The sequence below is a fragment of the Pan paniscus genome, chromosome X (genome assembly GCF_029289425.2).
Source record: "Pan paniscus chromosome X, NHGRI_mPanPan1-v2.0_pri, whole genome shotgun sequence".
Lineage (NCBI taxonomy): Eukaryota > Metazoa > Chordata > Mammalia > Primates > Hominidae > Pan > Pan paniscus.
The window spans coordinates 151,459,597-151,486,746 of record NC_073272.2 but is presented as its reverse complement, the minus strand read 5'-3'; the positions used below and the strand labels follow the sequence as shown (position 1 = coordinate 151,486,746).

Here is a 27,150-nt window from a genome sequence, read left to right as displayed (position 1 = left end):
CCATAGTAACCATTTTACTATATGTATGCCATAACATCATGTTATGAACCTCAAATATACACAATGAAATTTATTTAAAAAGAACCTGAACAAAAAACCCACAAAAACATTGAGTAAAATATATATTAAATATAACTAACCTCATGCCTATTTCTTGATCACATGCTCTGCACATGTGTGAGAAATTAAATGCTTACTGCTGTAAAAAAAAAAAGTTCTAATATTTTCTTTTGGTACTTAAATGGATCATCTTTTAGCAGGCCTCATTTTGGTTATTACTGAGCTATACAACTCTCATTTAATATACATAAGCTCCCTTAAACTGTTTCCTACTAGTAAATTTTTAGAGAAATTTATTGTGTAATCCTCATGAAGAGTATGAGTGTCTGCAGTGGAGAATCTACAAAAAATACAGAGAGTCACTAATTGGCCAATTCTTTTGTGGACCCTAAAAAAAGCACTTGACTTTGGTGTTTCTATGGTGAGTAAAAAAGTATGTTTTAGGAATGCAACTTTCAGATTATCTAACTTGTTAAAGGAACAGAAAGGAAGTGTTAACTGATTGTTTTGTTCTTTACATGACCTCTCTTGAGTATCTATTATCTGGTCTGGCTTTTAAAAAGTTTATTATTGAAAAGATGATATAACACCATAAAAATGTTTTAAAGTAAACAAAATCACTTATAATCCCACCACCCAAATATAACCTTTCTACACATTAATTTCTAGCCCCCACACAATCTATACACAGCATACCTTAATAATTTATGGCTAATTCCTTCTCACTTCTCTCTTTACCTCAAACTTCAAAAATGTGACTACTTTTCTGTGTTGTGACCTCACTAATATGGGACTAAGCATTAAGTCAAAGTGTACATACAAACTTTTGAAAACTAGCAAACTTCCTCTACTGTTTATAGGACATTTTCTCCCTGGATTCCAGCCACAAGAGCTGTTGGTTTTGCTGACACAAGCCACCCTGGGTAAAATCAGTGGCTTATCCAAGACAAAGCAACTGATGCTATTCAATTGATTTATCCTATGTATCTTTGGGTGTTACTGAGCAGAGATTTGTTAGAAATGAGGAATGAGAAAGGCTGGAATTAAAGTTGTCCTCACACAAAGGAAAAAGTTCAGGATGAACCTTAATCTGCCTCCATTTATAACACCACCTAGTTTTCCCACTTCATACAAACTTCTGCAGCCAACATTGAGCAGACAGAGCCTACCACATTCCCTTTTGTAGCAAGTAAGACAACAGGAATTCTTTCTCCCACAGTCAAGATTTCACTGCAAATTCCATTAGGAAACCACAGTCAGTCTAGAAGGACTATGCTGTAAGTGTATCTAATAAGAATACGTTGGTATTCTCATAAATGAATAATTAAAAAAAAACCCACATTGAGGCTGGATAAAGAAAATGCGGTACATATACACCATGGAACACTATGCAGCCATAAAAAAGAATGAGATCATGTCCTTTGCAGCAACATGACTGGAGCTGGAAGCCATTATCCTAAGCAAATTAAGACAGGAAAAGAAAACCAAATACTGTACGTTCTCATAAGTGGGAACTAAACAACAAGAACAGATGGACACTAGGAGAGGAACAACAGACAGTGCGGTCTACTTGAGGGTGGAGGCTGGGAGGAGGGAGAGAATCAGAAAAAATGCCTATCGGGTACTATGCTTATTACCTGGGTGACAAAATTACCTGTACGCCAAGCCCCCGTGACATGCAGTTTACCTATATAACAAACCTGCGCATGTACTCATGAACCTAAAATAAAAGTTAAAAAAAAAAAAACAACTCACAGTGACCCTGTCGGAAAGAGAAGGCATCACAGAGCTCCAAAGATCGTGGGCTTTGGAGTCAGTGAGCTTGGTCAAACGTTAGCTTCAATTACATACTAACTTTGTCGCCTAATTCTGTAATCACTCACCCTCAGTTTCAAGTCACTTACCCTCAACTGCATCCTCTTCAAAATTGGGAAATCAAGCAGTTAGAGAAATTAAGAACTCTGATAATGTATGTAAAGCACGTGCACTGAGCCTGGCATACAGTAGGTCTTAACGAATGATAGCTAACTCCCTCACCACTCCCTTGCCTACTGGGGTGGGCCAGAACCACCTGCTCTCTCATACATTCCTTCAACTCAGCCACCAGCCTCTATCTTACTGATTCCCCAAATGAAGCAATCTCACACCAGGGGACTATTCCCTTCTACTCCTTCATTCATACAGCAAACATGTATTAAGCCCCGACTATGCAGGCCCCCTAGGGAACACGGAGATGAAGGAGACCGCATTCCTGTCCTCAGAAGGCTGACCCTGCGGTAATGAAAGAGACTGCAATATAGACGACAGCGAGAGGAAGTGCTAGGATAGGAGCATGAGCTGAAGGCCCACTGACCTATTCCCCATGACCCCGGATCCCTTGTTCCCGAGCGAAAGTTCGGGGCCGGGAGTTTAGACGTCTCAGGCTCCAACCTGCTTTCCCCGCCCCGTTCCCTGAGGCCAGGTCCCCGGGGTCCAGACCTCACGCCCACCCATTCAGCTAGGGCCTTCCCTCAAGCCCTGCTCCAGGCTGGGGCCAGTCCGCCTCGCGGTCCAGGCCCCACTCAGGGCTACCTGAACTCAGGAGGCTGCAGTGCGTTCAGCGCCGCCTTATCCGGGCGCTCCATGGTGTAGCCGTGCCGGCAAAGGCGCTCGGCGGCGGAGCTGGGCTCGGCGGCCGCGGTCAGTAAGCTCCGCGGGGGAACGGCCGAGGCGGTTCGCACCGGAAGTAGCGGTTCGCGCCGGAAGTGCCCGTTCGCGCCGGAAGTGCCCGTTCGCGGCGGGCGACGGGCCACAGTACGCAGGCGCGGCGCGCCGCAGCGACACAGGGCTGTTGCAGGCGCGGGGGCGGGCGCTCACATGACTTACCGGCGGTGGCTCCGCGGCGTGCGCCCTGCCAGGAGGGGCCTGTGCTCGAGGAGCAGGCCTGGCGAGTAGCCCAGCCACTCCACGTTGAGCCGGGACTTGCCGCGCAACATGGTCCTCCTGGGCGGGCGGCGGCTACGCCGCCCCCTGAACTCGCGTGAACGCTGGTCCTCGTCTGCGTCTCGGTCGCTGAGCTGGGGGCGGCAAGGAGACCCGAGCATATGAGCCGCGAGGAGGGACTACCAGCCAGAGGGCTGTGGTGCTAGGCAACTGAGCGTATTCCGCCGACGACAACACAAAAAAGCAGTGCGCATTATTTCGCCACTACTTGAGCAAATAAATGCCTCATTAATTACTGCCCGCAGTGGTAGGAGGTCAAGCCCTTGGCAGCTGGGAGGAGTTAAACACTCACCCGAGTCCGTAAAACTAGAGAATGTCAGAGTTCAAAGAGCTCTTGCTGAGAATGACTGTTCCAGACTCGATGCCAGTGACCCCCAACTTCCACTTAAAAGTTAAAAACATATTTTGCAGCTGCTCAGAAAGCCGCCAATGAGACAACAGGGACTCAAATAGTAAGAACAGATGGGCCTCCCGGGCCTGCGCAACCCGAGAGAGGTAAAAACGAAAGGATGGGTAAGCCTGGAGTCAGGCTTGACAAAATTAGGTTGCCACTGGCTGCTAATAAGAGGACAGCCCTTACATGGTCAGCGCCTGGAAAGGGCCGCTGACCACACAGCTATTTTCTGCACCACATGGATACAAAGACCACATCTGAAATCATGACTAAACCAGCAGCTTAGAGTGGTGGAAAGGGCAATGGACTGGGCAGCAGGAAGTCCAGGTTTTAGTTCAAACTGAATAATCCCCCTCTAGGGCTGACTGTGCTGGCTCACGCCTGTAATCTCAACACTTTGGGAAGCTGAGGCAGGAGGATTGCGTGAGGCCAGTAGTTCCAGAGCAGCTTGGGCAGCATAGCAAGACTCCGTCTCTAAAAAAAAAACTGTAAAATATTTAATAAAAATAATAGTAATCTCTATCTGGGCCTCATCTAGACCTTTAGGTGAGTAAGAACCACCTAATATAAGAACTTGGGGTACAAAGAGAATCTAGCTCTGGGGTAGGCAAACTGAGCCAGCCGACCTAATACATGGAGCCTACCACCTGTTTTTCTACAGCCCTGAGGTAAGAATGGTTTTTCCTTTTTAAATTGTTGAAAACGTCAAAAGAATAACATGACACGTGAAATTTATATGAAATTCAAATTTCAGCGTCTATTGATAAAATTTTATTGGAGCTCAGCCATTCTCATTTGTTTGTATTATCTACAACAGCAATGTTGAGTAGTTGTGACAGAGACGGTATGATCTGCAACGCCCAAAATGATCTGCAATGCCCAAAATTCTTACCATCTGACCCTTTTACAGAAGAGTTTGCTGACCCCTGCTCTAGCTAATCAGCCTGCAGTGAGGTCCTTCAATCCCTAGGGACCCATAAATGTAGTAATGGTGGTTTTGAAGGCAGTTTTTAATATTTTAAAAAACCTAATGAATCTATTTAGTGTTAGGCATCCAAAGCTACTTAAAATATCACCGTTCTTTGATTTTTGACACTTACTATATCATGATGAGGTTATCCTAGTTATCCCATAAGAAAAGACTGTTCACAGATTATTATGAAAATAAGCCACAGTATACTTAATAGAATAAATCTTTTAAACATAGAATGAACACAAGTGGGGGAACGGAATTGTGACTTATTGTTCCCCAATACCTAGAGTAGGGCCTGGTATATAGTAGGAACTAATAAATATTTGTTAAATAAATAAATTGGGTCCACAAAAGGAAAAAGAGCAAAATAGTTCTTGATGGTGAAAAAATTGGGAACCAGCTTGGCGTGGTGGCACATGCCTGTAATCCCAGCTACTCAGGAGGCTGAGGCAGAAAATCGCTTGAACTCAGGAGGCGGAGGTTGCAGTGAGCCAAGATCGTGCCACTGCACTGCACTCCAGCCTGGGTGACAGAGTAAGACTCTGTCCACCCCCCCAAAAAAAACTGGGAACCACTGTTGTTGTAGTTTGCCGGAGCTGCCATAACAAATGCCACAAACTAAGTGGCTTCAACAACAGAAGTTAATCATCTCCCAGTTCAGGAGGTTAGAAGTCTGAGATGGAGATGTTGGCGAGGCTGGTTGCTTCTGAAGGTTGTGAAGGAAGGACTGTTCCAGGCCCCTCTTCTATTTTCTGGTGGTTTGCTGACAATCTTTGGCATTTCTTGGCTTGTAGAAGCATCACCCTGATCTCTGCATTTTTCTTCAAACGGCCTTCTCCCTGCGTCTGTGTTTCTGTCCAAATTTGCCCTTTTTATAAGGACACCAGTCATAATGCATTAGGGGCCCACCCTACACCTGTGTGAACTTAATTATTTACATCTGCAGCGACGCTGTTTCACTCTGGGGTACTGGGGGCTAGGATTTCAGCATATGAATTTGGGGATGGTGTGGGTGACCGGGCCAGCAATTCAACCCATAACAGTAGTCTAAACACTTCCTTGTACAGATGAGAAAACTGCGGCCCAGAGAGGGGACGGGACTTGTGGGAAGTCACACATTTATCTAGTGGGATGTAGCTTGACTCCTGACTCTCAGGCTGGCACTTTTACACTCCCACATTAACAGCCTAAGTTGCACTTGTGTGATAACTTAAACAGGAACCATTCATAAATGAGATTTGCTGTGGGACAAACTTCTCATGTAATTTACATAGTAGTGTTTTTAAATATAAACAAAAGCTCTCATATCTCTTTTTTATTCATTTATTTATTTATTTATTTATTTCGAGACAGAGTCTCGCTCTTTCGCCCAGGCTGGAATGCAGTGGCGCGATCTCCGCTCACTGCAAGCTCCGCCTCCCGGGTTCACGCCATTCTCCTGCCTCAGCCTCCCGAGTAGGTGGGACTACAGGCGCCTGCCACCACGCCCGGCTAATTTTTTGTATTTTTTTAATAGAGACGGGGGTTTCACCGTGTTAGCCAGGATGGTCTCGATCTCCTGACCTCGTGATCCGCCCGCCTCGGCCTCCCAAAGTGCTGGGATAACAGGCGTGAGCCACCACGCCCTGCCATATCTCTTTTTTATGCTGACTTATACACTCTGCCAACATTTACTGTGAGCTTACTGAGGTAGACACAGAACTTTAAAAATAAACTCAGAATCTGTACTAGAAGGAAAGAATCTAGCCAGCAGTCAGCCCTCTCAACAGAGCCCTGAAACCTCCTACCTGCAGTGCTACAAAAGAATGAGAGGCAAGTGGAGCTCATACAGAGCCGTTGCCATGGGAATGAAATGGTGTGTTAGGGGGTGTGGCCACTACAGAGGAAACCATAATAGTGGTTTCCTACCACTGCTGCCCTAAAGCATGTGTCTTGTGCTTCATTTTACTGAGCATATTCACAGTCCCTACAATTTATACCATCCCCACTTCATAAGTGGAAAAACTGAGGCCAGGGAAAATTTCAGAGTCTGGTGAAGGCTTCCCAATGCCCCTTAAAGTCAGAAACTGATTCTCAAACTGAAAGAGCCCCACTTTGGCACTTTAATTTTAGTTGAGAAAACTGACAGCTAAAGATGGGAAGTGATTTGCCCCAAATTCCCTAGGTCAGTGATAGAATTAGAGAATGTATAGTTCCTAATTCTGTCTCGTGTTTTCTCCACCATATTGTTGTAAACTTCTGTACTACTTGTAAGACACGTTTTCTCCACCATATTGTTATAAACTTCTGTACTATTAACCCAGTGACGTGAAAAGTATACACCCAAAGACACGTTTTGCAACCCCAAATTGCTTTACTTACCCGAAAAAACTTCGTTTCTTGAAGTTTCCTTTTGGGTGGCTGGCTGTGGGATTGGATGGAACAACCATATTGAAACACCAACTGATACTTGCCAAGGCCTATACCTGAACAGCACGGTGTTTTTAAAACTAAGACATAAGGAAAATAGAAATAAGCTCCACTGTACAATCAACAAAACTCATATTAAAAAAGAGAGAAACTCTGGCTTCTTTGTAATGTAGGCTGTGATGTCTTTTAAAAAAAATTGGTAAAATATGCCCCCTGGTGAAAAAGCATAGTTCCATTTATAGAAAAAAAAATAACTAAGGGGTTATTATAGTTAAAACCTCCATTGTCAACGCTGCCCTTCGCCCCAGGCAATGAATTGGGTTTTACTCAAGGGTCTTCCTTACCTCACATCAACCTCTGGCCAGCACTGCTGCCCTAAAGCATGTGTCTTGTGCTTCATTTTAAATAGCATGTTCACAATCCCTACAATTTATACCATCCCCATTTCATTTCCAGGTAGAAATAGTGAAACTAAGGGAAATTTCAGTCTGGTGAGGACCTCACAATGCCCCTTGCCTCCTGACTCTTGAATGCCCTAAAATTTACATCAGGCTACCTCTTCCAGCTCTATCTGCCAGATAGCTAAGCTGGGATCTCTGAGCTGGTGAAGGGACTTGCCCATGGAGTCAAGGAATGCTCAGGGTTCATGCCTCAGGACTGTTCTCACCAACTTGACTCACCTTTGGGGCTCTAGTGGAGCCCGTGGGCCTTCCGGCAAACAGAAGTAGGCAATGGGGGTCAGGAAATGGCCCCCCACTGCCTGTCCAGCGTGGTGCCAGCTCAGCCTAGGATCCCATGTCCCCTGGCACACCAGTGGTTTGATATAACCAGAGGATCTCCTGCCCATGAGGGGCGGCAGCGCTCCAGTTACCAACCCCCAAGTGAAAGATCCTGGATCAAGTCTTTCCTGATTGGCCTGCACCCAGAGGCTACGCTACCAGAAGAGGAACTGGACAAGGGCACACCCCAAGGTATACACACGTTTTTTCCTTGAAAGGCCCAGGCTTTGAGGAGGCGATCGCAACCAGTGGGCTGAATAAAAGAGCAAGTGTCGGCACGGAGAGAGCTAGGCCCGGGCTCACCAAGACATAGAGCCCGAGGGTTCTGAAAACACTGTTCACGACGAGGCTCGAGCGCCAGAGACCTCGGAGTTGGGTTTCCACGTGGTTATTCCCAGCGCCAAGTGGGCGGGGCAGGGGAGGGCGGGGCAAGGCCTGCTCCCAGCTTGGGCCACTCTGATTGGTCCGCAGCAGCATGTCTTTCCTGGCGAGTCTGGGCAGGCCAAGCAGCCCCGCCCACCTGCAGCCCAACGCGAAGGGGCGGGACCTAGAGCTGGCTGCAGACTGAGCGCCTTGCACCCAGCAGGTGTCGGGGTGAAATCAGAGTGTCTAGCCCCTCATCCCGTGGAGGCTGGCACCCCCGGCCTGAGCTGCACTCATTGAGTAAACAAATACATAATTGGTGAATGCGTGAGTGGGTGAGAGAAATCGAAGGGAAAACCCAAAATTCTTCCAGGATTTCAATGAGAAATAGCTATAGATTTTGTTTTGGTTGTTTTCGCTGTTCTCGGTTCTTACTTTTTCCATAATTGGGTGGAAAAAGTTAGAAACACTCGAGAGAGGAAAAAACTGCAAGAGGCAAATGAAACCCAGGAGAAGCAAGGCAAGGAGGAGCTGGTGATTCGAGAATGTGTAATAAAAAGACGTAAAAGATGAATAAAGTGCTCCAGGCCCGGGCATGCCTGGCCCTTGGCTTCTTGGCTGAGTGGTCCCAGGCTGCACCTCTAGCTCCTGTCCTGGGAAGAAGAAATCGCCTTACAAAAGGGGCGGAGTGAAGGGAGTGTATGTGCTAGCGTGTGGGGCTGTGTATATGAGTGTGTGTGCATTTGAGTATGTGAGTGTGCTTCACTGTGTGAGGGTATGTGTGACTGTGTGTGTGTACGCGTGCACGCATGTGAGTTTGTCTACATCATTGGGGGAAATATAATTAAAAACAAAATCTTCTCCCGGCCCAGATAACCTCTCCATAAAGGTAGAAGAGAAAGAAAACAATTTTCTTGAATAAACATTAAATCAGAATGTGATATGAATCACAGGCAGCCAGCTAAAAGTATTGCAAGGACAGAAAGAAACCTCACACTAGGCATACCTCAGAGGTATTGCAGTTTGGTTGCAGACCAGCACAATAAAGCGAATATTGCAATAAAGCAAGTCACGTAATTTTTTTGGTTTCTCAGTTCATATGAAAGTTACGTTTATACTATAGTCTGTTAGGTGTACAGTAACATTATGTCTAAAAGTAACGTACATACCTTAATTTAAAAATACTTTATTGCTAGAAAATGCTAATGATCATCTGAGGCTTCATCTAGTGGTAATTTTTTTGCTGGTGTAGGGTCTTGCCTCCATGTGGATGGCTGCTGACTGATCAGGGTGGTACTTGCTGAAGGTTGGAGTGGCTGTGGTAATTTCTTAAAATAAGATGACTATGAAGTTTGCTGCATCGACTGACTCTTCATTTCATGAAAGATTTTTCTGTAGTTTGCAATGCTGTTTGATAGCATTTTACCCACAGAACTTCTTTCAAAACTGGAGTCAGTCCTCTCAAACACTGTTGCCACTTTATCAGCTGTTTATAAAATATTCTAAGTACTTTGCTGTCATTTTAACAATATTCACAACATCTTCACCAGGAGTAGATTCCATTTCAAGAAACCCCTTCCTTTGTTCATCCATAAGAAGCAACGCCTCATCTGTTCAAGTTTGATCATGAGATTGCAGCAATTCAGTCACATCTTCAGGCTCCACTTTTAATTCCAGTTCTCTTGCTATATCCTCCACACCTGCAGTGACTTCCCCCACTGAAGTCTTGAACCCTTCAGAGTCATCCACGAGGGTTGGAATCAACTTCTTTTACTCTCCTATTATTGTTGATGTTTTGACTTCTTATGAATCATGTATGTTCTCAACAACATCTAGAATGATGAGTCCTTTTCAGAAGGTTTTCAATTTACTTTACCCAGATCCATCATAGGAATCAGTATCTATGGCAGCTGTAGCCTCACAAAATGTATTTCTTAGATAATATACTAGAAAGTCAGAATTACTCCTTGATTCATAGGCAGCAGAATGGACGTGTTGACAGGCATGAAAACAACATTAATATCCTTGTACATTTCCATCAGAGCTCTCGGGTGACTAGATGCATTGTTAATGAGCAGTAATATTTTGAAAGGAATCTCTCTGGTTTCTGAGCAGAAAGTCTCAACAGTGGGCTTAAAATAGTCAGTAAACCATACTGTAAACAGATGTGCTGTCATCCAAGCTCTGTCCTTCCATTTATAGAGCACAGGCAGAGTAGATTTAGCATAGTTTTTAAAGGCCCCAGGATTTTTGGAATGGTAAATAAGCATTGGCTTCAACTTAAAGTCACTAGCTGCATTACCTCTAATAAGAGAGTCGGCCTATCCTTTGAAGCTTTGAAGTCAGGTAACAGTGGAGGTTAGGCCCATCTTCTTCCAGGAAACTGGGAGACCAGACATTATCTTTCTTGATAATCACATTACAAAAAGATGGCTCCCAGGTCCCCGAGGAAACATTCTTAACTTATGATAGTGGCAAGAGGGTTATGTAATCACCGAGAAGATTTATATACATTTGAAAACAACAGAAAAAGAAATGCTTTAATAAAATGGAGCAGGAGGAGTCACTTATTTTTCAACAGGAAGAATTAAGTATCTTAATTTGTATTTGCCTTTACAACATAGATGTGCTAAAAGCCAAGAAGTGTGTGGGTGTGTGTGTGTATGTGTGTGTGTGTCCTACCCAAAATGTGGCCCCACCATACCCACCTCTCCAGGGTGCTCTCCCACACACAGTTCCTCCCGTCCCTGCACCCTCCATACTGTCCCTTCACCACACACACAGCTTGGATGACTTTGTAGGAAAACCAAAACATGCTGATCCTCAGTGGGCTTGTGCTGTGTCTGCCTCTGAAATGCTGCTGCTGCCCCCATTTCTGCCACCTCCCAAGTGCCATCTCTTTTTTCAGCATCTCCTATGGCATTTGGGCCTACAAGTTAGAACTTGATCTCTTCTAACTCCTATTACAACTAGTTGGGACTTCTAGTCTCTCCCACTAGACTGTACACTAGTTAGGGAGAGGAGGACATGGCTGGCGGCTTTTTTATCTCTGTGCTACCCACAGCACAGGTTTCGAACACGTACCCTCAATCAAAGTTGTGACATTGAGTTGCAGTGAGAATCTTACTAGGGCCACCTTTCTGGCTCCCATCCCTCACCTCCAACCCTCACCCACCCTGTTTCTGCTCCTCTGCCCACTAAACTCTGCTGTTATAAGAACTCTTATAACCTAGTGGTTAAGGAAGGGTTAAGGAATATATTGAAGCCAGAAGAAGGAGAATTTACAAAATGTGTTCCCAGTGTAATTCCCCATCAGATTCCTTAGGGTACATATCTGATCTAGTGCACTTAAAATGCACATTACCTTGGGAGTGTCACCTCCACTTTGGTGCCTCATGTTCCATTTAGACATATGACACTGGCACTGGGCTTTCCATATGTCTCAGGGCTGGGCCCAGACAGCCAGAATTCCCTACCTCACCTCTCAAAAAGGCCCCGAGAGCTGCAAGACAAATTAGAGCAGGTGTTGCCTCTAGGAATGCATGGGGCCATAGAAGCACACACCACCACACACACAAAAATCCTTTCTAGAATTGCAGACTGCCAACTGGTAATCCAGCCTCTATATCCCCCCTGCCCTCCAGGAACAAGGAGCTCAGTGTCTTTCAAGATAGTGTACTAGCATGTCTTGCCTCCATAAGTAGTCCATTGGTGGCAGAGGTCAGCATAAGTGTCCTCTGTCCCCATTCAGGATGCTCACCTCTGTTAACCTTGCCCGAGACTTGTCGGTGACCACATCACACTGCCTTGACCTGACTGTCAACAAGCCCCCCAAATATCTATGCAAGCACTGCCAAGTCTTCTCTGACCTGCCCCCAGTGGATTTTTTAGACCCAAGTGTGTGTCCCCACATTGGTCCTTGGTGCATCTCACCTATAAGTCCACAAGGAAGACACACAGGATCCAGTGGGAAAGCAGCCAGGTTGCAATGCAACGAACTAGACTTGGAGTTGAAGGCCTGCACTTGAATCTGGGTTCCCCCACCATTTTCTAGCTGTGGGATTATGGACAAGACACTCTCTTTCTGAACATTTGTTTATCTTATCTGGAAATGGTTTATTATGAGGCTCTGATGACCTAATGGGTGCAGTAGTCACCTGATCAACTGCAAAGACCTGATGAAAGCAGCAGCTTGGCCATAGGAGAAAATAACTGGACTGGAGGTAAAAAGATCTGAGAGCAAGTGTGTCTCTGGGCTCCGGTGTGACCTCATCAAGTGTCAGAACTAGATGAGGGTGGGACTAGAGGGACTCTTAACTATTAGACTTTTCGAGCTGTGGTTTAATGGCATCTGTCCTCTTTGTGGGCAGTGGGTGGAGCAGAGGGGTTCTTGCCCTAGGGTGGAGGAGGGGATGGATTACTCTAGATGACTAGTCCCTTCCTCCACAAAGCGGATGATTTTGTGTTCTCTGAGCCTGTGGTGAGATCACGCATATTTTTTATAGCACCTAGTACAGACTTGTGTACACAGTTGGGCTTAGCTGAATGAATGAATGAATCTTTCTTTCTTCATATAACAGGGAAGGCCTGTAATGGGCTGTTATCCTTGGCCCCTGACACCAGGGTAATGATGGCATCCCACGCTAAAACATTTTTGTGTGTAAATATCACTTAAGTCTGCACAGCAGTTGTCAAACAGTGAGGCCCTGACAGAAGCCAGTGCACCAACCTGGAAACATTTTTATGGTAATCATTTTCCTACAGAACTCGGAGCTTCAAAAGGAGGGCATTCAGATACTCCCCTAGAAGGTTGCAGCTGGAAGGAACTTTCAAGATCACAGAATCCAGCCCCTTCACTTCCCAGATGGTGAAGCACCAGCTGCAGGGGGTGAGGAGAGGGGTGCCTTCCCTGGCCCGAAGCCTGGCACATAGTAGGAACATACCAGAGGCTTGCTGCTGCATGCCTGCCTGCTTGACAGTGTGCCAAGTTAGGCCATAACAGTGGGGTGAGAAACCAGCCACTAACCAGGCAAGGCAGCAGGGCCCAAATTAGACCTAGGAGTGGCTGGAGGTAAGAAATCAATATAAACAGGAGCTGGAAATGAGACCATGTGGAGAGAGGGAGGGAGGGAAGAAGGAAGGAAAGAAAGAAGGAAGGAAGGAAAGAAGGAAGGAAGGAGAAAGAGAGAGGGAGGGAGGGAGGAAGGAGTAAACGAAAAGAGGGTAGAGGACCCAGTTGGGTTCCAGTGACATAACATAACCAAGAGGAACAGTGAGATGCCCAGTAGCCTATACCTGGATCAGGTGTGATATGGAAGCTTAAGGAAAAACATCTTCTCTGTAGGGAGGGTGCTGGGAAATACTGAACAGGTGCCACAGATCTGCAACTTGGGGCACACCTTGGGAACACCTTCTTTGGCCAACAAGCATTGCCCACAATCCTAGTCTATATCCTCCATGGGGACCATCTCTCCTGGGGATGCACTGCCCCAAATTCACAATTCCAACAGCCTTCAGGTGCCTCGATTTTCCCATCATTTGGAATGCACATCCCATCGATATTTTTCAAACTCCTGTTCATACTTAACAGTTCAGCTAAAATGCCACTTCTTGCATGGAGTAATTTTTAATGTCCAAGTCCTAACTCATCGTCCCCATGGACCCCAGTTGTCCGCCTTCTTCAACAATCATCTCAGTGTGCTTTATATCAGAGTTCTTGGGAAGTGTGTCCCTCCCAGCCCAAACCTCCCTTCAGATCACTCCTTTATTGCACTCAGAGAACTGGTTTCATGTATATTCCTGGTTCCTTTAGTGCCTGCATTACAGGTGCTCAGAGGGCATTTGTGGCCCAAAGGAAAGAATGGCTGGACAGGGGCTGGCTGCCCGGCTATAGCACTTCATAAAGCAGCACTCCCTCTCCAACATCACCCAGGAAAGGAGGGAAGGGAGGTAGAGAAGGAGAGGAAATGGAGGGAGAAGTGAAGGGAGCAAAGAAGGAAAGGAAGGAGAGGAAGGAAGGGAGGGAGGAAGGAAGGACAGGTGAGAAAACAAGAGTATCCTAGGGAGAGGTAGTTGGGGAGGGTGGCTGTGGTGGTGGACTAGCAGACCAGATTCCCCACACAAGGCAGGCACTTCATAGTTTCATGCATGGATTTACTCTTACATTCATTTGCTGAATGCCTACTATGTGCAAGGCACTTGTTTTGTTTTGTTTTGTTTTGTTTTGTTTTGTTTTGTGGTGGTATATCCTAGTGGTTAAGGAAGGGTAAGACTGTGTTCAAATCCCAATTCTGTCATTCACTAGCTATGTGATCTTAGACAAATTACTTCATTCTCTGTGCCTCAGTTTCTTTATCTATAAAGTGGGTATCCTAATAGTGCCTTCCTTATAGGCTCTTGTGAAGATTAAATAATTTAATTGATACGAAGTGTGTAAAACAGTGTTTGGCACATAGTGTGCTTTATATAAGCTCTGGCGATTATTTTACGCACTGTGAATATATATTCTGCTCACATCAGTGAACAAAGCCAACCAAAATTTTGCCCCTATTGAACTTAAATTCTAGTGGAGGGAGACCAACAATTAACAGCAACAAAGGAAATCATGTTAGGAGGTGAGAAATGATGTCCAGAAGCAGAGCAGGTAAAGGGAAGTTCGGAATAGGAAGGTGGGAGTCTCAATTATAGATAAGATGGTCGGAGTGTTTCTCACAGAGAGAAGACCTGTGTGTTGACTGCCTCAGCTGGGACCTGCAGCATGGGACTGGCCAGCTCACCATCTCTCCAACTTTGCTAGGGCACCCAAGGTTGCATGCGCTCATGAGCGTCCTTTGGGGACAGGAGGACATCCTTCGAAAGAGAGCTCTTAGAGGCCAGGTGCCTTGTGAGTGAAAAGCTGTTTGCTGTTGAGTTAGAAAAGACACAGAAGCTGCTGAGGAACTGGGTCCTTTGCCAGCACAGCAGGGTAAACACTTGTGGCCAAGTCTGGCAGCAGCTGAGCCTCTGCGGAGCAAACACGACCCTTGCAGCTGGCACAGAGGCAGCTAGGGGAGCCAAAACCCTTTGGCGATCTTAGCTAATGAGGGCCTGCAGTATGAAGCTTGGCTCCCACCTTTCCGTTAGATGGGACCACATCACTTTTTTCCTAAGCTGGGCTTCTTCTTACCTGGGAAGGCTGGTGGAACAGACTGGGAGTGCCCTGGATTTTTAATGATGCATAAAGTACAGAGGGTTTTGCTGTGGGGCATTCAGAGAGAGACTTTTCTGAGTTTCTTGGGCAATGACTCTAGAAAGAGCTATAGGATAGTCATATTCTGCAGGGATGTGAGAGCTGTAAGAAAGATCAAGGCAACCCCACAGCTCCAGTTATACAGAAGTATACCCAAAAGTCACTTTGCCAATCCCAACCCCTCCCTTTGCTTCCTGCCTCAACACCTATCTCCTGCCCCGCATTCTGTTCCAATGCTGTTTGTAGTGACTAAGGTGCTATTTCATTTTTGGATTGTGTCCCTGCAATTTGATCATAAGGTCCTCAAGATCATGAAAGTTTTTGAGAAGGTGACAAATTCTACAAGGACCACTCAGGAAGATATATTCAATCATTTATTCAATAAATATTTATTAAGCACCTACTAAGCGCCACGCATTGTTCTCAGCATTTGGAAAACAGCAGTAATGAACAAAACAGACCAAAGTTCTTTCCTCATAGAGTTCCCTATTCTAGTGGGACAAACAGGCTATAAATATAACACATATATAAGACAGTGTCAGGCAGCAAAGCTGGCCATGAAAAAAATAGAGCAGAGTAAGGGGACTTAGAGTGATGGGGGACCATTTCATTTGGGGTAGACAGGGAAGGTTGGTACAGTTCTGTCACTTCACTCATGTAGGAATTAAGGTCAAAAGAGATAAAGTGTCTTTTCCAGGACCACACATTGAGGAGCGAGTGAGTGAATGAGAGAGTCTGACAACCACGTATGACCTCTGTTCATATTTTATGTATTTCCTTCCAGATATATAAACATGCACATGCGTGTGTATCGTGTGTGTATGTGTGCATGTCAATAGACACTGCTTTAGTCAGTCCTGGTTGCTAGAACAGAATACCATACACTGGGTGGCTTAAACAACAAACATGTATTTCTCACAGCTCTGGAGGCTGCATGTCTTAGATTAGGGTGCCAGCATGGTCAGATTCTTGGTGAGGGCTCTCCTCCTAGTTTACAGACAGCTGTCTTATCGTTTGCTCAAGTGATGGAGAAAGAAATCGTCTGTCTTATGTCTCTTCTTTAAAAGGCACTGATCCTATTCACCAGGCCTCTGCCCTCTTGACCAAATCACCTCCTAAAGGCCCCACCTCCTCATACCATCACACTGAGGATTAGGATTTCAACATAGGAATTTGAGGGGAACACAAACATTCAGGCCATAGCACACACACATACCATTATTTTCCCCTCAATTGCTGTGTTGCAAACTTTTTTTTCACTTAGCCATATTCAGTTTCCAATGTCAATACACATTGATCTACATTGTTATTTTTTTCAAGTTAGTGTTTGTACCAATTTTTAATTTTTCTTTATTGAGCTAAAATTTACTTACAGAAAAATTCATCCTTTTTAGGTGTACAGTTCTATGAATTTTGACAAATGTATACAGCCATTTATCACTATAATCAAGGGAGTGAATTTTCAGATTATTCCAAGTAGTTCCTCATGCCCCTTTGTAGGCAATTGCCTTCTCCCACCTCCATATCAGATCCTTGGCAACCAACGATCTGATTCCTGTCCCAGTAATTTTAATTTTTCCAGAATGTCATATAAATGGAAGCATGTAGTGTGTAGACTTTTGTGTCTACCTTATTTATTTAGAATAATGCCTTTTGTGACTAGTTTACATTGTTGCATATCAGTAATTTATTCTTTTTATTGCTGAATAGCTCTCCATTTTATGGATATATTGCAATGTGTTTATTCATTCACCAGTTGAGGGACACTGGATTGTTGCCAGATTTTAGTGATCATGAAAAAATCATTATAAACATCACAGACAGGGTTTTGTTGTTGCTGTTGTTGTTGTTTGTTGTTTGTTTGTTTTATTTGTTTGTTTTATGGCCATGCCTTTATTTTTCTTGGGTAAATATCCAGCAGGGGGATTGCTAGGTTGTATTGGAAATGTGTGTTGAACTTTATAACAAACTGCCAAACTGATGTCCAATGTGGCTGCACTATTTTGCATTGCCACAAGCAAAGTATGAGAATTCTAGTTGTTCCACTTTGTGATACATATTGTTTTAATTTTAGCCATTCTTGTAAGGGTGTAGTCGTATCTCACTGTAGTTTAAATTTGCTTTTCCCTAATGACCAATGATGTGGAGCACCTTTTCATGTGCTTTTTTGCCTTTTTCTTTTTCTTTTTTCTTTTTTTTTTGAGACAGAGTCTCACTCTGTCATCTAGCATGGGGTGCAATGGTACAGTCTTGGCTCACTGCAGCCTCCACCTTCCAGGCCCAAGCGATTCTCCCACCTCAGCCTGCTGAGTAGCTGGGACTACAGGCGTGCATCACCATGCCTGGCTAATTTTTGTATTTTTTGTAGAGACTAATTTTTCACCATGTTAGCCAGGCTGGTCTCAAACTCCTGGGTTCAAGCGATCCTCCCACTTTGGCCTCCCAAAGTGCTGGGACTACAGGCGTGAGCCACTGCCCTGGGCTTGCCATTCATATCTCTCTTACCTCCTCTTTGGTGAAGTGTCAATTCAAGTTTTTTGCTGCTCATTTTCTAGTTAGACTATTTGCTCACTGCTGAGCTATATGGCTTGCTAGAGCTGTTGTAACAAATTACCACAAATTTAGCAGCTTAAAATAACGCAAATATATCCTCTTACAGTTCTGGAAGCCAAAAGTGAGAACTGAGTCTTCTGGAGTGTCAAGATGTCAGCAGAGCTGGTTCCTTTTGGAAGTCCTAGCATAGAATTCATTCCTTATCTCTTCCAGCTTGCTGGCATTCCATGGCTTGCTGGTATTGCATGGCTTGTGTCCTCATCACCCCCAAACTCGGCCTCTGTGGTCACATTGCGTTCTTTTCTGTAGTCAAATCTTCTTCTGCCTCCCTCTTGTCAGGACACTTGTGATTACATTTAGGGCCTACCTGGATGATCCAGGACAATCTCCCTGTCTCAAGACTCTTAATTTCTTTTTTTTTCTTTCTTTCTTTCTTTTTTTTTTTTGAGACAGACTCTCACTCTGTCGCCCAGGCTGGAGTGCAGTGGCGTGATCTCGGTTCACTGCAACCTCTGCCTCCCGTGTTCATGCCATTCTCCTGCCCAGCCTCCTGAGTAGCTGGGACTCCAGGCGCCGGCCACCATGCCTGGCTAACTTTTTGTATTTTTAGTAGAGACAGGGTTTCACCGTGTTAGCCAGGATGGTCTCGATCTCCTGACCATCCACCTCGGCCTCCCAAAGTGCTGGGATTACAGGCATGAGCCACCGCGCCCAGCCAAGACTCTTAATTTAATCACATTTGCAATGTCTGATTTTGGCACATGAGGTAACATTCACAGGTTTCAGGGGTTAGGACCTGGATAACTTTGGGGACTTTATTCAGCCTACCACATAAGTTTAGAGAGTTCTTTATGGATTTTGGTTACCAGTTCTTTATCAGATATATGCTTTGCAAATGTTGTCTCCTTTTCTGTGGCTTGTCTTTTTTATTTTCTTAACAGTGTATCTTGAAGAGCACAAATTTGAAAATTAAAATTCTTATTTTGATGAAGTCCAAGTTGTACATTTTATCAATTTTTTTTCTATTATGGTTTGTACTTAGTGTGCCCTATCTAAACAAGATCATAAAGATTTTCTCCTATATTTACTTTCAGAAATGTTATGGTTTTAGGTTTTACATTTAAGCCTAGGAACAATTTTGAGGTAATTTTTGTAAATGGTGTAAGATATGGGTTCAAGTTCATTACTTTGCACCATCTGTTAAAAATACTATACTTTCTCTGTTCAATTGCTTTTGCATCTTGTCAAAAACCAGTAGACTATGTTTGTGTATTTCTGGACTTTGTTATGTCTGATTGATTTATATGTCAGTCCATTCACAAATACTACATTGTCTTATTTACTGTAGCTTTATAGTAAGTCTTGAAATTTGATAGTCTCAGTCCTCCAACTTTGTTCTTCTTTTTAAAAATTGATAGTTTTTAAAAATTTCAATTTTCAGTGGCTGTTTTGCTAGTATATAGAAATACAATTGATTTTGTTGTATATTGTAAATTGGCCTTGTATACTGTTCTAGTAGCTTTCTTGCAGATTTCTTGGGAGTTTTTACATAGACAGTCATGTTGTCTGTTTATATAGACAGCCTTATTTTTTCCATTCCAATCTGAGGGTACTACATATTTTCCTTGCCTTATTGCATTGACCAGGACCCTCAGGATGATGTTGACTAGGAGTGATGTGAGTGGACATCCTTGATTTACTCCAAATCTTACGGGGAAGCATTTAGTCTTTCATTACAAATTACATTCTTAGGAGCATATTTTGTTGTTGTTGATGCCCTTAGTCAAGAAGATAAGGTTCTCTTTTATTCCTAGTGTGCTGAGAGTTTCATTATGAATGGATGTGTGACCATGTGGTTTTTCCTTCTTTAGACTGTTCATAGCTCATAGGGTGGATTACATTGATTCGCTTTTTAAATATTGAACCAACTGCATTTTCAGGATAAATATCACCTGCTCATGATATATTATTATTTTTATATATTACTTGATAAATTTGCTAATATTTTGTTAAAGATTTTTACACTATGTTCATCAGATATTGGTTTTTTGTTTTGGGGGATTTTGTTCTTATATTGTCTTTGTGTAGTTTTGACATTGGAGTAATGCTAGCATCACAAAATAATTTAAGAAGTATCCTCTCACCTTCTGTTTTCTGGAAGTTTTTGTAGAGTAGGCATTACATATTCCTTAAATGTTTGATAGAAGTTGCAAATGAAGCCATGTGGGCCTGGAACTTAATTTGTGGGAAGATTTCTAACTCGAATTCTGTTCAATTCATTTAAAAGATGTAAGACTTCCAGTTATCTATTTCTTCTTGAATGAATGTTGGTAGTTTGTGTCTTTCAATGCATAAGTCTATTTCACCTAAGTTTTGAAATGTGTAGGCATAGTGTTGTTTGTAGTCCCTTATTATCTATTAATGTCTGTGACATAGTATCATTTTTAATGGTTGCCGGATATGACATTATATAAATGTATCATAATCTATTTAACCATTCTGTTATTGTTGAACATTTAGGTTATTTTTGTTTTTCACCATTATAAATACCTGTGTGATGAACATACATGTAAACACATGTTTTGTAGAGATGTCTACTTCCTTCAGATACATTTCTAGAAGTGGGCTTTATGCTTGTTATCTATTGTTCCATAATGATTACCCCCAAAACTTCGTGATTGAAAACAACAAAGGTGTCTTATCTCACAGTTTGTGTGGGTCTGGATTCTAGGCATTGCTCGAGTGGATCCTCTATCTCAGGGTCTCTCACAAGGCTGCAATCAATGTGTTGGCTGGAGCTACAGTCATCTCAAGGCCTTACTTGTGGAGAATCTACTTCTATACTTACTTACATGATTGTTGGCAGGATTCACTTCCTCCCAGGCCAGTGAGGTGACGGCCTCAGGTCCTCACTGCCCAGTTGTGGCTCAGTTCCTTACCACATGAGCTTCTCTGTAGGGCAGCTCACAACATGGCAGCTGGCTTCCATCTGAGCAAGCAAGGAATTGAGAGACCAAGACAGGGTAAGCAAGATAGAAGTCGTGGTCTTTCTATAACCTCACCTTCGAAGTGGCATCCCATCACTTTTGCCATATTCCATTTATTAGAAATGAATCACTAGGTCTAGCCCACATTCTAGGAGAGGGGATTGCATAAGGACACAGATCTGAGCAGGTGAGGATCTTTGGAGGGTATTTTAGAAGCTGTCTGGCAAGGAATGTTGGTTGGGAGAGCATGTAGAATCCTTTCATTGTTTGTAAAGAATTGTGATTATTATTTCAACTCAAAACTCTCTTTTACTGTTCCTCAAATATCTAGTTTTTTTGATGATCATTTTTAAATAAAATAGTAAATAGAAAATATTTATAAAGTACGTGTAAGATAAAAAGAATAACATCACTCACATTATTACCACTCAAGTTTATTTTTAAAAAATATATCCCTTTCCTCTCTCTCCCAGGACTAATCACTATTCTATTTTTATGTTTGATATTCCTTTGATTTTCTTTAAGTTTAACACACATATGTATTTTTAAACATTATATTGCTTAGTTTCATTTGATTTTGAACTTTATATTGCATTGCATGTATCATTCTGACTTGATTCATTTTTGGCCAAAAGTGATGCTCCTGAGATTAATTTATGTTGTTGCATATAACTGTCTTTCATTTGTTGTATCTGCTAGACAGGATCACATTGTATGCATCTACTATAATTTGTTAACACTTTCAACAATGGCAGACATTTGTTATAACAAACATGCAGTTATGAATATTTTTTTTCTTGAAGCAGGTTCTCACTCTGTTCCCCAAGCCAGAGTGCAGTGGTGCAATCATGGCTCACTGCAACGGTGCAATCACGGCTCACTGCAGCCTCAACCTTCCGGGTTCAAGTGAATCTTCCACTTCATCTTCCTGAGTAGCTGGGACTACAGGTGTACACCACCGTACCTGGCTAAATATTTTATTTTTTATTTTTGTTGATACAGGCTCTGGCTATGTTGCCCAGGCTGGCCTCGAACTCCTGGGCTCAAGCAACCCTTTTGCCTTGGCTTCCCAAAGTGCTAGGATTACAGACGTGAGCCACTGTGTCCAGCCCCAGTTATGAATGTTCCTGTACATATACATAGCTCCAGGTGCCTAGGTGCGTAAGTTTCTCCTGAAGACAGACATTGCCATTCTGGTGGGTTAGGGGCTGAATCGTGTCCCTTCAAAATTCACATGGTGAAGTTTTAACCCCTAGTACCTCAGAATGTGATTATATTTGGAGCTAGAACCTTTAAAGAGGTAATTAAGGTAAAATAAGATCATACGGGTCAGCTCTAACCCAATGTGTCGGTGTCCTTACAAAAAGAGATTTGCACACAGACAACACACAGACCGGATGCTGACCATCTGCAACTCAAAAAGAGAGGCCTCAGAAGAGACTAAACCTGCTGCCATCTTGATCTTGGACTTCTGGCCTCCAGAACTATGACAAAATAAATTTCCATTGTTTAAGGCACCCAGTCTGTGCTATTTTGTTATGGAAGCCCTAGCAAACTAGCAAAATGTGGGTATTTTGCTGTGATCTTAATTTGCATTTATTTAATTTGAGCATCCTTTTAGATGTTTATGGACTACTTGGGCTTCCCCCTCCATAAAGTGCTTGGTCATGCCATTTGCCCATTTGTTGTTATTGTTATTGTGGGGTTATTTGTCTTTTCCTTGTTTGTTTACCACTTTTCTCTATATATTCTAGACTTTAATGTATTGCAACCTATATATTCTCCATTGTGTGGCTTGTCCTTTCACTCTCTTAATTTTTCACTTTTCTCACTGGTCCATGCTAGAATATCTCATGTCTTATTTACTTTTTTTATTTTAATAACATAATAAATACTTGTGAACCCACTGCCAATCCAAGAACTAAAGCATTAGTAATAAATTCACTTAACAGCTTTCTCATCTATTCCATCCCTCTGCCATTCATTTCCTCAAAATAATACTAGTAGCTAACATTTTTCTGGCTCTCCCTAGGTGCCCAGTGCTGTTTTATGCACTTTCTGTTTACTAACTCACTTAAACTTCACCATAACCCTGTGAGTTAGCTATGTTATACACACAAGTCACAGAAGCACAGAGAGGTTAAGTTACTTGCCAAGGTCACACAAGCATGTGGTGACAAAGCCAGAATTTGATTGAAGCCAGGCAGTCTGCTCCTTAACCATTTTACTATGCTGCTCATTGTTAATCACTATATTAAATTTTGTGTTTCTCAACCCAAAATTTTGCTGTGTTTAGTTACTGTTAAAAAAATTAATTACTGTTTAAAAATTCTTTAATTACTGTTAAAAAATTTAATTACTGTTTAATTACTGTTTAAAAATTATTACATATTTATGTATGCCTGAATCATATAGTTTTTAGTTTTTGCTTGTTTTATTAACTTTATTAAAAATGCCCCATGCCATATGCTGTTTTGGGAAACAACATATGGGGTTATTTTGATTAACAGAAGTTCCTAATAGCAGCATACTTTACATTATCAATCTTTTCCCTTATGGTTTGTGTTTTTGTGGGTTTTTTTTTAATCTTGTTTAAGAAATCTTTTCCTAACTCAAAGTTACAAAGACATGGTCTTGTATTGCCGAACAAAAAACCTATAGCTTTGCCTTTCACTTTTGTGATTTAATGTTTTTTTATTTTGAAGTAATTTTAGACTCATAAAAATTGAAAAAAAACATAGTACATCGAATTCTTACACTCTTCACCAAGCTTCCCTGAATGATAATGTCTACCCAACTATAATATAATGATCAAAACTGGGAACTTGACATTGGTATGATACTATTACCTTTAGATCTTATTTGAATTTCACCAGTTTTTACATACATACTTTTTAACTTCAGTGCATAGTTCTATGCAACTTAACCTATGTATACATTTGTTTAACCACCAGCACAATCAGTATACTCCATTGTACTATCCTCCCCTCAACCCTAACCCCTGGCAATCATTGATGTGTTCATTATGGTTTTATCATTTCAAGGTTGTTATACAAATGGGATAATACAGTATGTGACCTTTTTAACACTGGGCTTTTTTTCACTCAGCATAATGCCCTTGAGATACATCAATGTTGTTGCATTTATCAATAGTTTGTTCCTTTCTATTGCTCAGTAGTATTCCATTATATGGGTGGACCATATTTTCTTTATCCATTCACCCATTGTCTTAGTCTGTGTTTCTGTTGCTTATAACAGAATGCCAGAAAATGGGTAATTTATTTTTTTTAAAAAAAGGAATTCATGTATTAAAGTTATGGAAGTTGAGAAGTCCAAGGTTGATGTGCCACATCCGGTGAGGACCTTCTTGTTGGTGGGAACCCTCTGTTGAATCCCAAAGCAGTGCAGGGTCTCACATGGTGAGGGGATTCAGTATGCTAGCTTAGATCTCCCTTCCTCTGCTTATAAAGCCACCAGTCCCACTTCTAGGATAACTCATTAACCCATGAATGGATTAGTTCATTTATGAGGGCAGAGCCCTCATGACCCAGTCACATTTTAAGGGCCCTGTCTTTCAATACTCCCACATTGGGATGAAATTTCAACATGAGGTTTGGATGGGACAAACGTTCAAGCTATAGCACCCATTGAGTAGCATCTTGGTTGTTTCCAGCTTTTGCCTATCACAAATAAACCTACTAGAAACATTTATATACAGGTCTATGAATGAACATAAGATGTATCTCTCTGGGATACATATACAGGAGTAGGATTGCTAGGTCATATGATAATTGTATATTTAACTTTATAAGAAACTGCCAAACCTAAGAAACTGCCAAATTGTTTTCCAAAGTGGTGGTAGCGTTTTACGTTCCCACCAGGTATGTATGAATGATTCAGTTTCTCCAAATCCTCAGCACTTAATATTATCACAATATTTTATGTATTTTATTATTTATTCATTATTTCTGTTTTAGCCATTCAAGTGAGTGTGTACTGATGTCTTACTGTGGTTTTACATTTTCCTAATGAGTAATGCTAGTCAACATCTTTTCATGTGCTTATTTGCCATCATGATTTCCTCTTAGGTGAAGTGTCAGTTTAAGTCTTTTTGTCCAATTGAATTGATTGCTTTCTTACTGCAGTTTCGAGAGCTCTTTATATATTCTGGATAGAAGTCCTTTGTCAGATATGTGACTTGCCAATATTTTCTCCTAGTCCGTGGCTTGTCTTTTTATTCTTTTTAGCAGTGTCTTTTGCAGAGCAAATCTTTTTAATTTTGAGGAAGGCCAGTTTATCACATTTTTAATGGATACGCTTTTGGTTTCATGTCTAAGAATCCTAGGGCAAGAAGATTTTCCCCTATGTTTTCTTCTAAACAGTTTATGGTTTTATGCTTTACATTTAGACCTGTGATTCACTTTGAGTTAATTTTTGAATAAGATGGGGCCAGGTGAGGAGGGGGCAAGGCACCAGCTCACTAGCGCAGGACAGGGAGTGCTGACAGGGCTCTACCTCCCAGTCTCAGCAATACCAGGTGGGCTGGTATTGCAGGTTCCTTTTGTGTTGTTTACCTGGAGCACAGAGATTAATTAAAGGGTTTTGTCCTGTAGGGCTGCCCTTTTCACCGTTCTAGAGAGGATTGGCCAGAGAGTATAGGATTTTCTTAGGACTTTATGTTTCTAGGTTGTGAGCTGTTCTAGTACCTACGCTATGAGGCAAAACAGAAAAACAAAAACAAAAACAAAAACAAAAACAAAAACACATCCAGAGAACTCACAGCTTGGTCTTCCCTTAGTCCCGAGGTAACCAGTACACCCTCTTTTCTCCATCTTTCAGAGTCTTCAGATAATTAAATATTTTGTCCAGGGTTTTCCACTGTAATTAGTGGGAGGAATGCATTTCCTCTGTTTTGTCTGTACCTGAAAACTCATATTTAATACTTTAATTCACAAGGAATTTATTTTTCTGTATAGTGAGAGTTAGGGATCCAATTTTACTTTTCTATATATATAGTATACATTTGATATAATGTACACATTACATGCATTAGATATAATGTACACATTACATGCATTATATAAAATGTACACATTACATGCATTATATAAAATGTACACATTGCATGCATTATATAAAATGTACACATTACATGCATTATATAATGTATATAATATATAATATATTATATATAATGTATATAATATTGTATATAATATATAATATATTATATATAATGTATATAATATAGTATATATAATGTATATAATATAGTATATATAATGTATATAATATAGTATATATAATGTATATATAATATAGTATATATAATGTATATTATATATTATATGTATGTTATATAATTACATTATTATGTAATTATAATGTGTATTATACAATATATAATATAATATAATTATATAATAATTATATAATAATTATATAATATAATTATATATAATAATTATATAATTATATAATATATAATAATTATATAATTATTATATAATTATATATAATTATTATATAATTATATTATATAATTATATATTATATTATATAATTATAATATATTATAATATATTATAATTATATTATATAATTATAATATAATTATAATATATTATATAATTATAATATATAATATATTATATAATATACAATATATAATATATAATATAATATGTATTATATATAATATAATATATTGTATATTATATATTATATAATATATATAAAATCAGTTGTTTCATTGCCAGTTTGCAAGTAGTTCATTCCCTATCCCACCCCAATGATCTAAAAAGACAGCTCTGATACCTGGTAAGGTCAGGCCCCTCACCTTATTCTCCCTCAGAAATACCTTGGCATTTCTTGTGGACATTTGTTCTCCCATATAAACTTATGATTCTGCTTGTCAAGTACAATGAAAAAATATGTTGGGATTTTTATTAGAAATAAAAATCTGCATTTTTATGCAGTATTAAATCTGCATTGAATCTGCAAATCAGTTTGGAAGAGAATGAACATCTTTACATTGTTGAGATTTCCAATCCATTAACATGATATATTTCTTAATTTATTTAGGCTTTCTTTAATACTCTTGCACATCTCTTGTTTGATTTATTCTTACTTGCTTTAAATTTTTCATAAGCCCATTAAAAGAGCCCATTGAAGAATTATTGGCATCAATGCAGGAGCTCTGTAAAGTGACTGGGCACAGACTAAAATACACAAAAATCCAAAGCTTGCTGATAATATAATTTGGCAATAATTAGTTTGAACACATAATGGAAAATAAAAGCTCCCCTTCACATCACAATATAAAATACCCAGTAATGAACCTAACCTGAGAGATATAATTGGCAGTAAGCACTTGCAGCCAACATTACAGACCAAGGAATAGTATCCTTAAGATAGAACAG

General features: G+C 41.3%; 1 protein-coding gene across 3 annotated transcripts in view; it reads right to left on the bottom strand.

Moving 5' to 3' along the window:
* Positions 1-3,478, bottom strand: part of VMA21 (vacuolar ATPase assembly factor VMA21) — an 89,793-nt gene extending 86,315 nt beyond the window's left edge. Inside the window, exon 1 of one of the 3 annotated variants that reach the window (XM_063601658.1) lies at positions 2,926-3,478. In XM_063601658.1, coding sequence (XP_063457728.1) covers positions 2,926-3,143 — 218 coding nt within the window. In that variant the 5' untranslated portion in view covers positions 3,144-3,478. Of the gene's footprint in view, positions 1-2,631; positions 2,814-2,925 lie in introns of those variants that run through there. The other 2 variants (XM_034950614.2, XM_003804525.4) reach the window with 2 other exon arrangements.
* Positions 3,479-27,150: the final 23,672 nt, after the last annotated feature.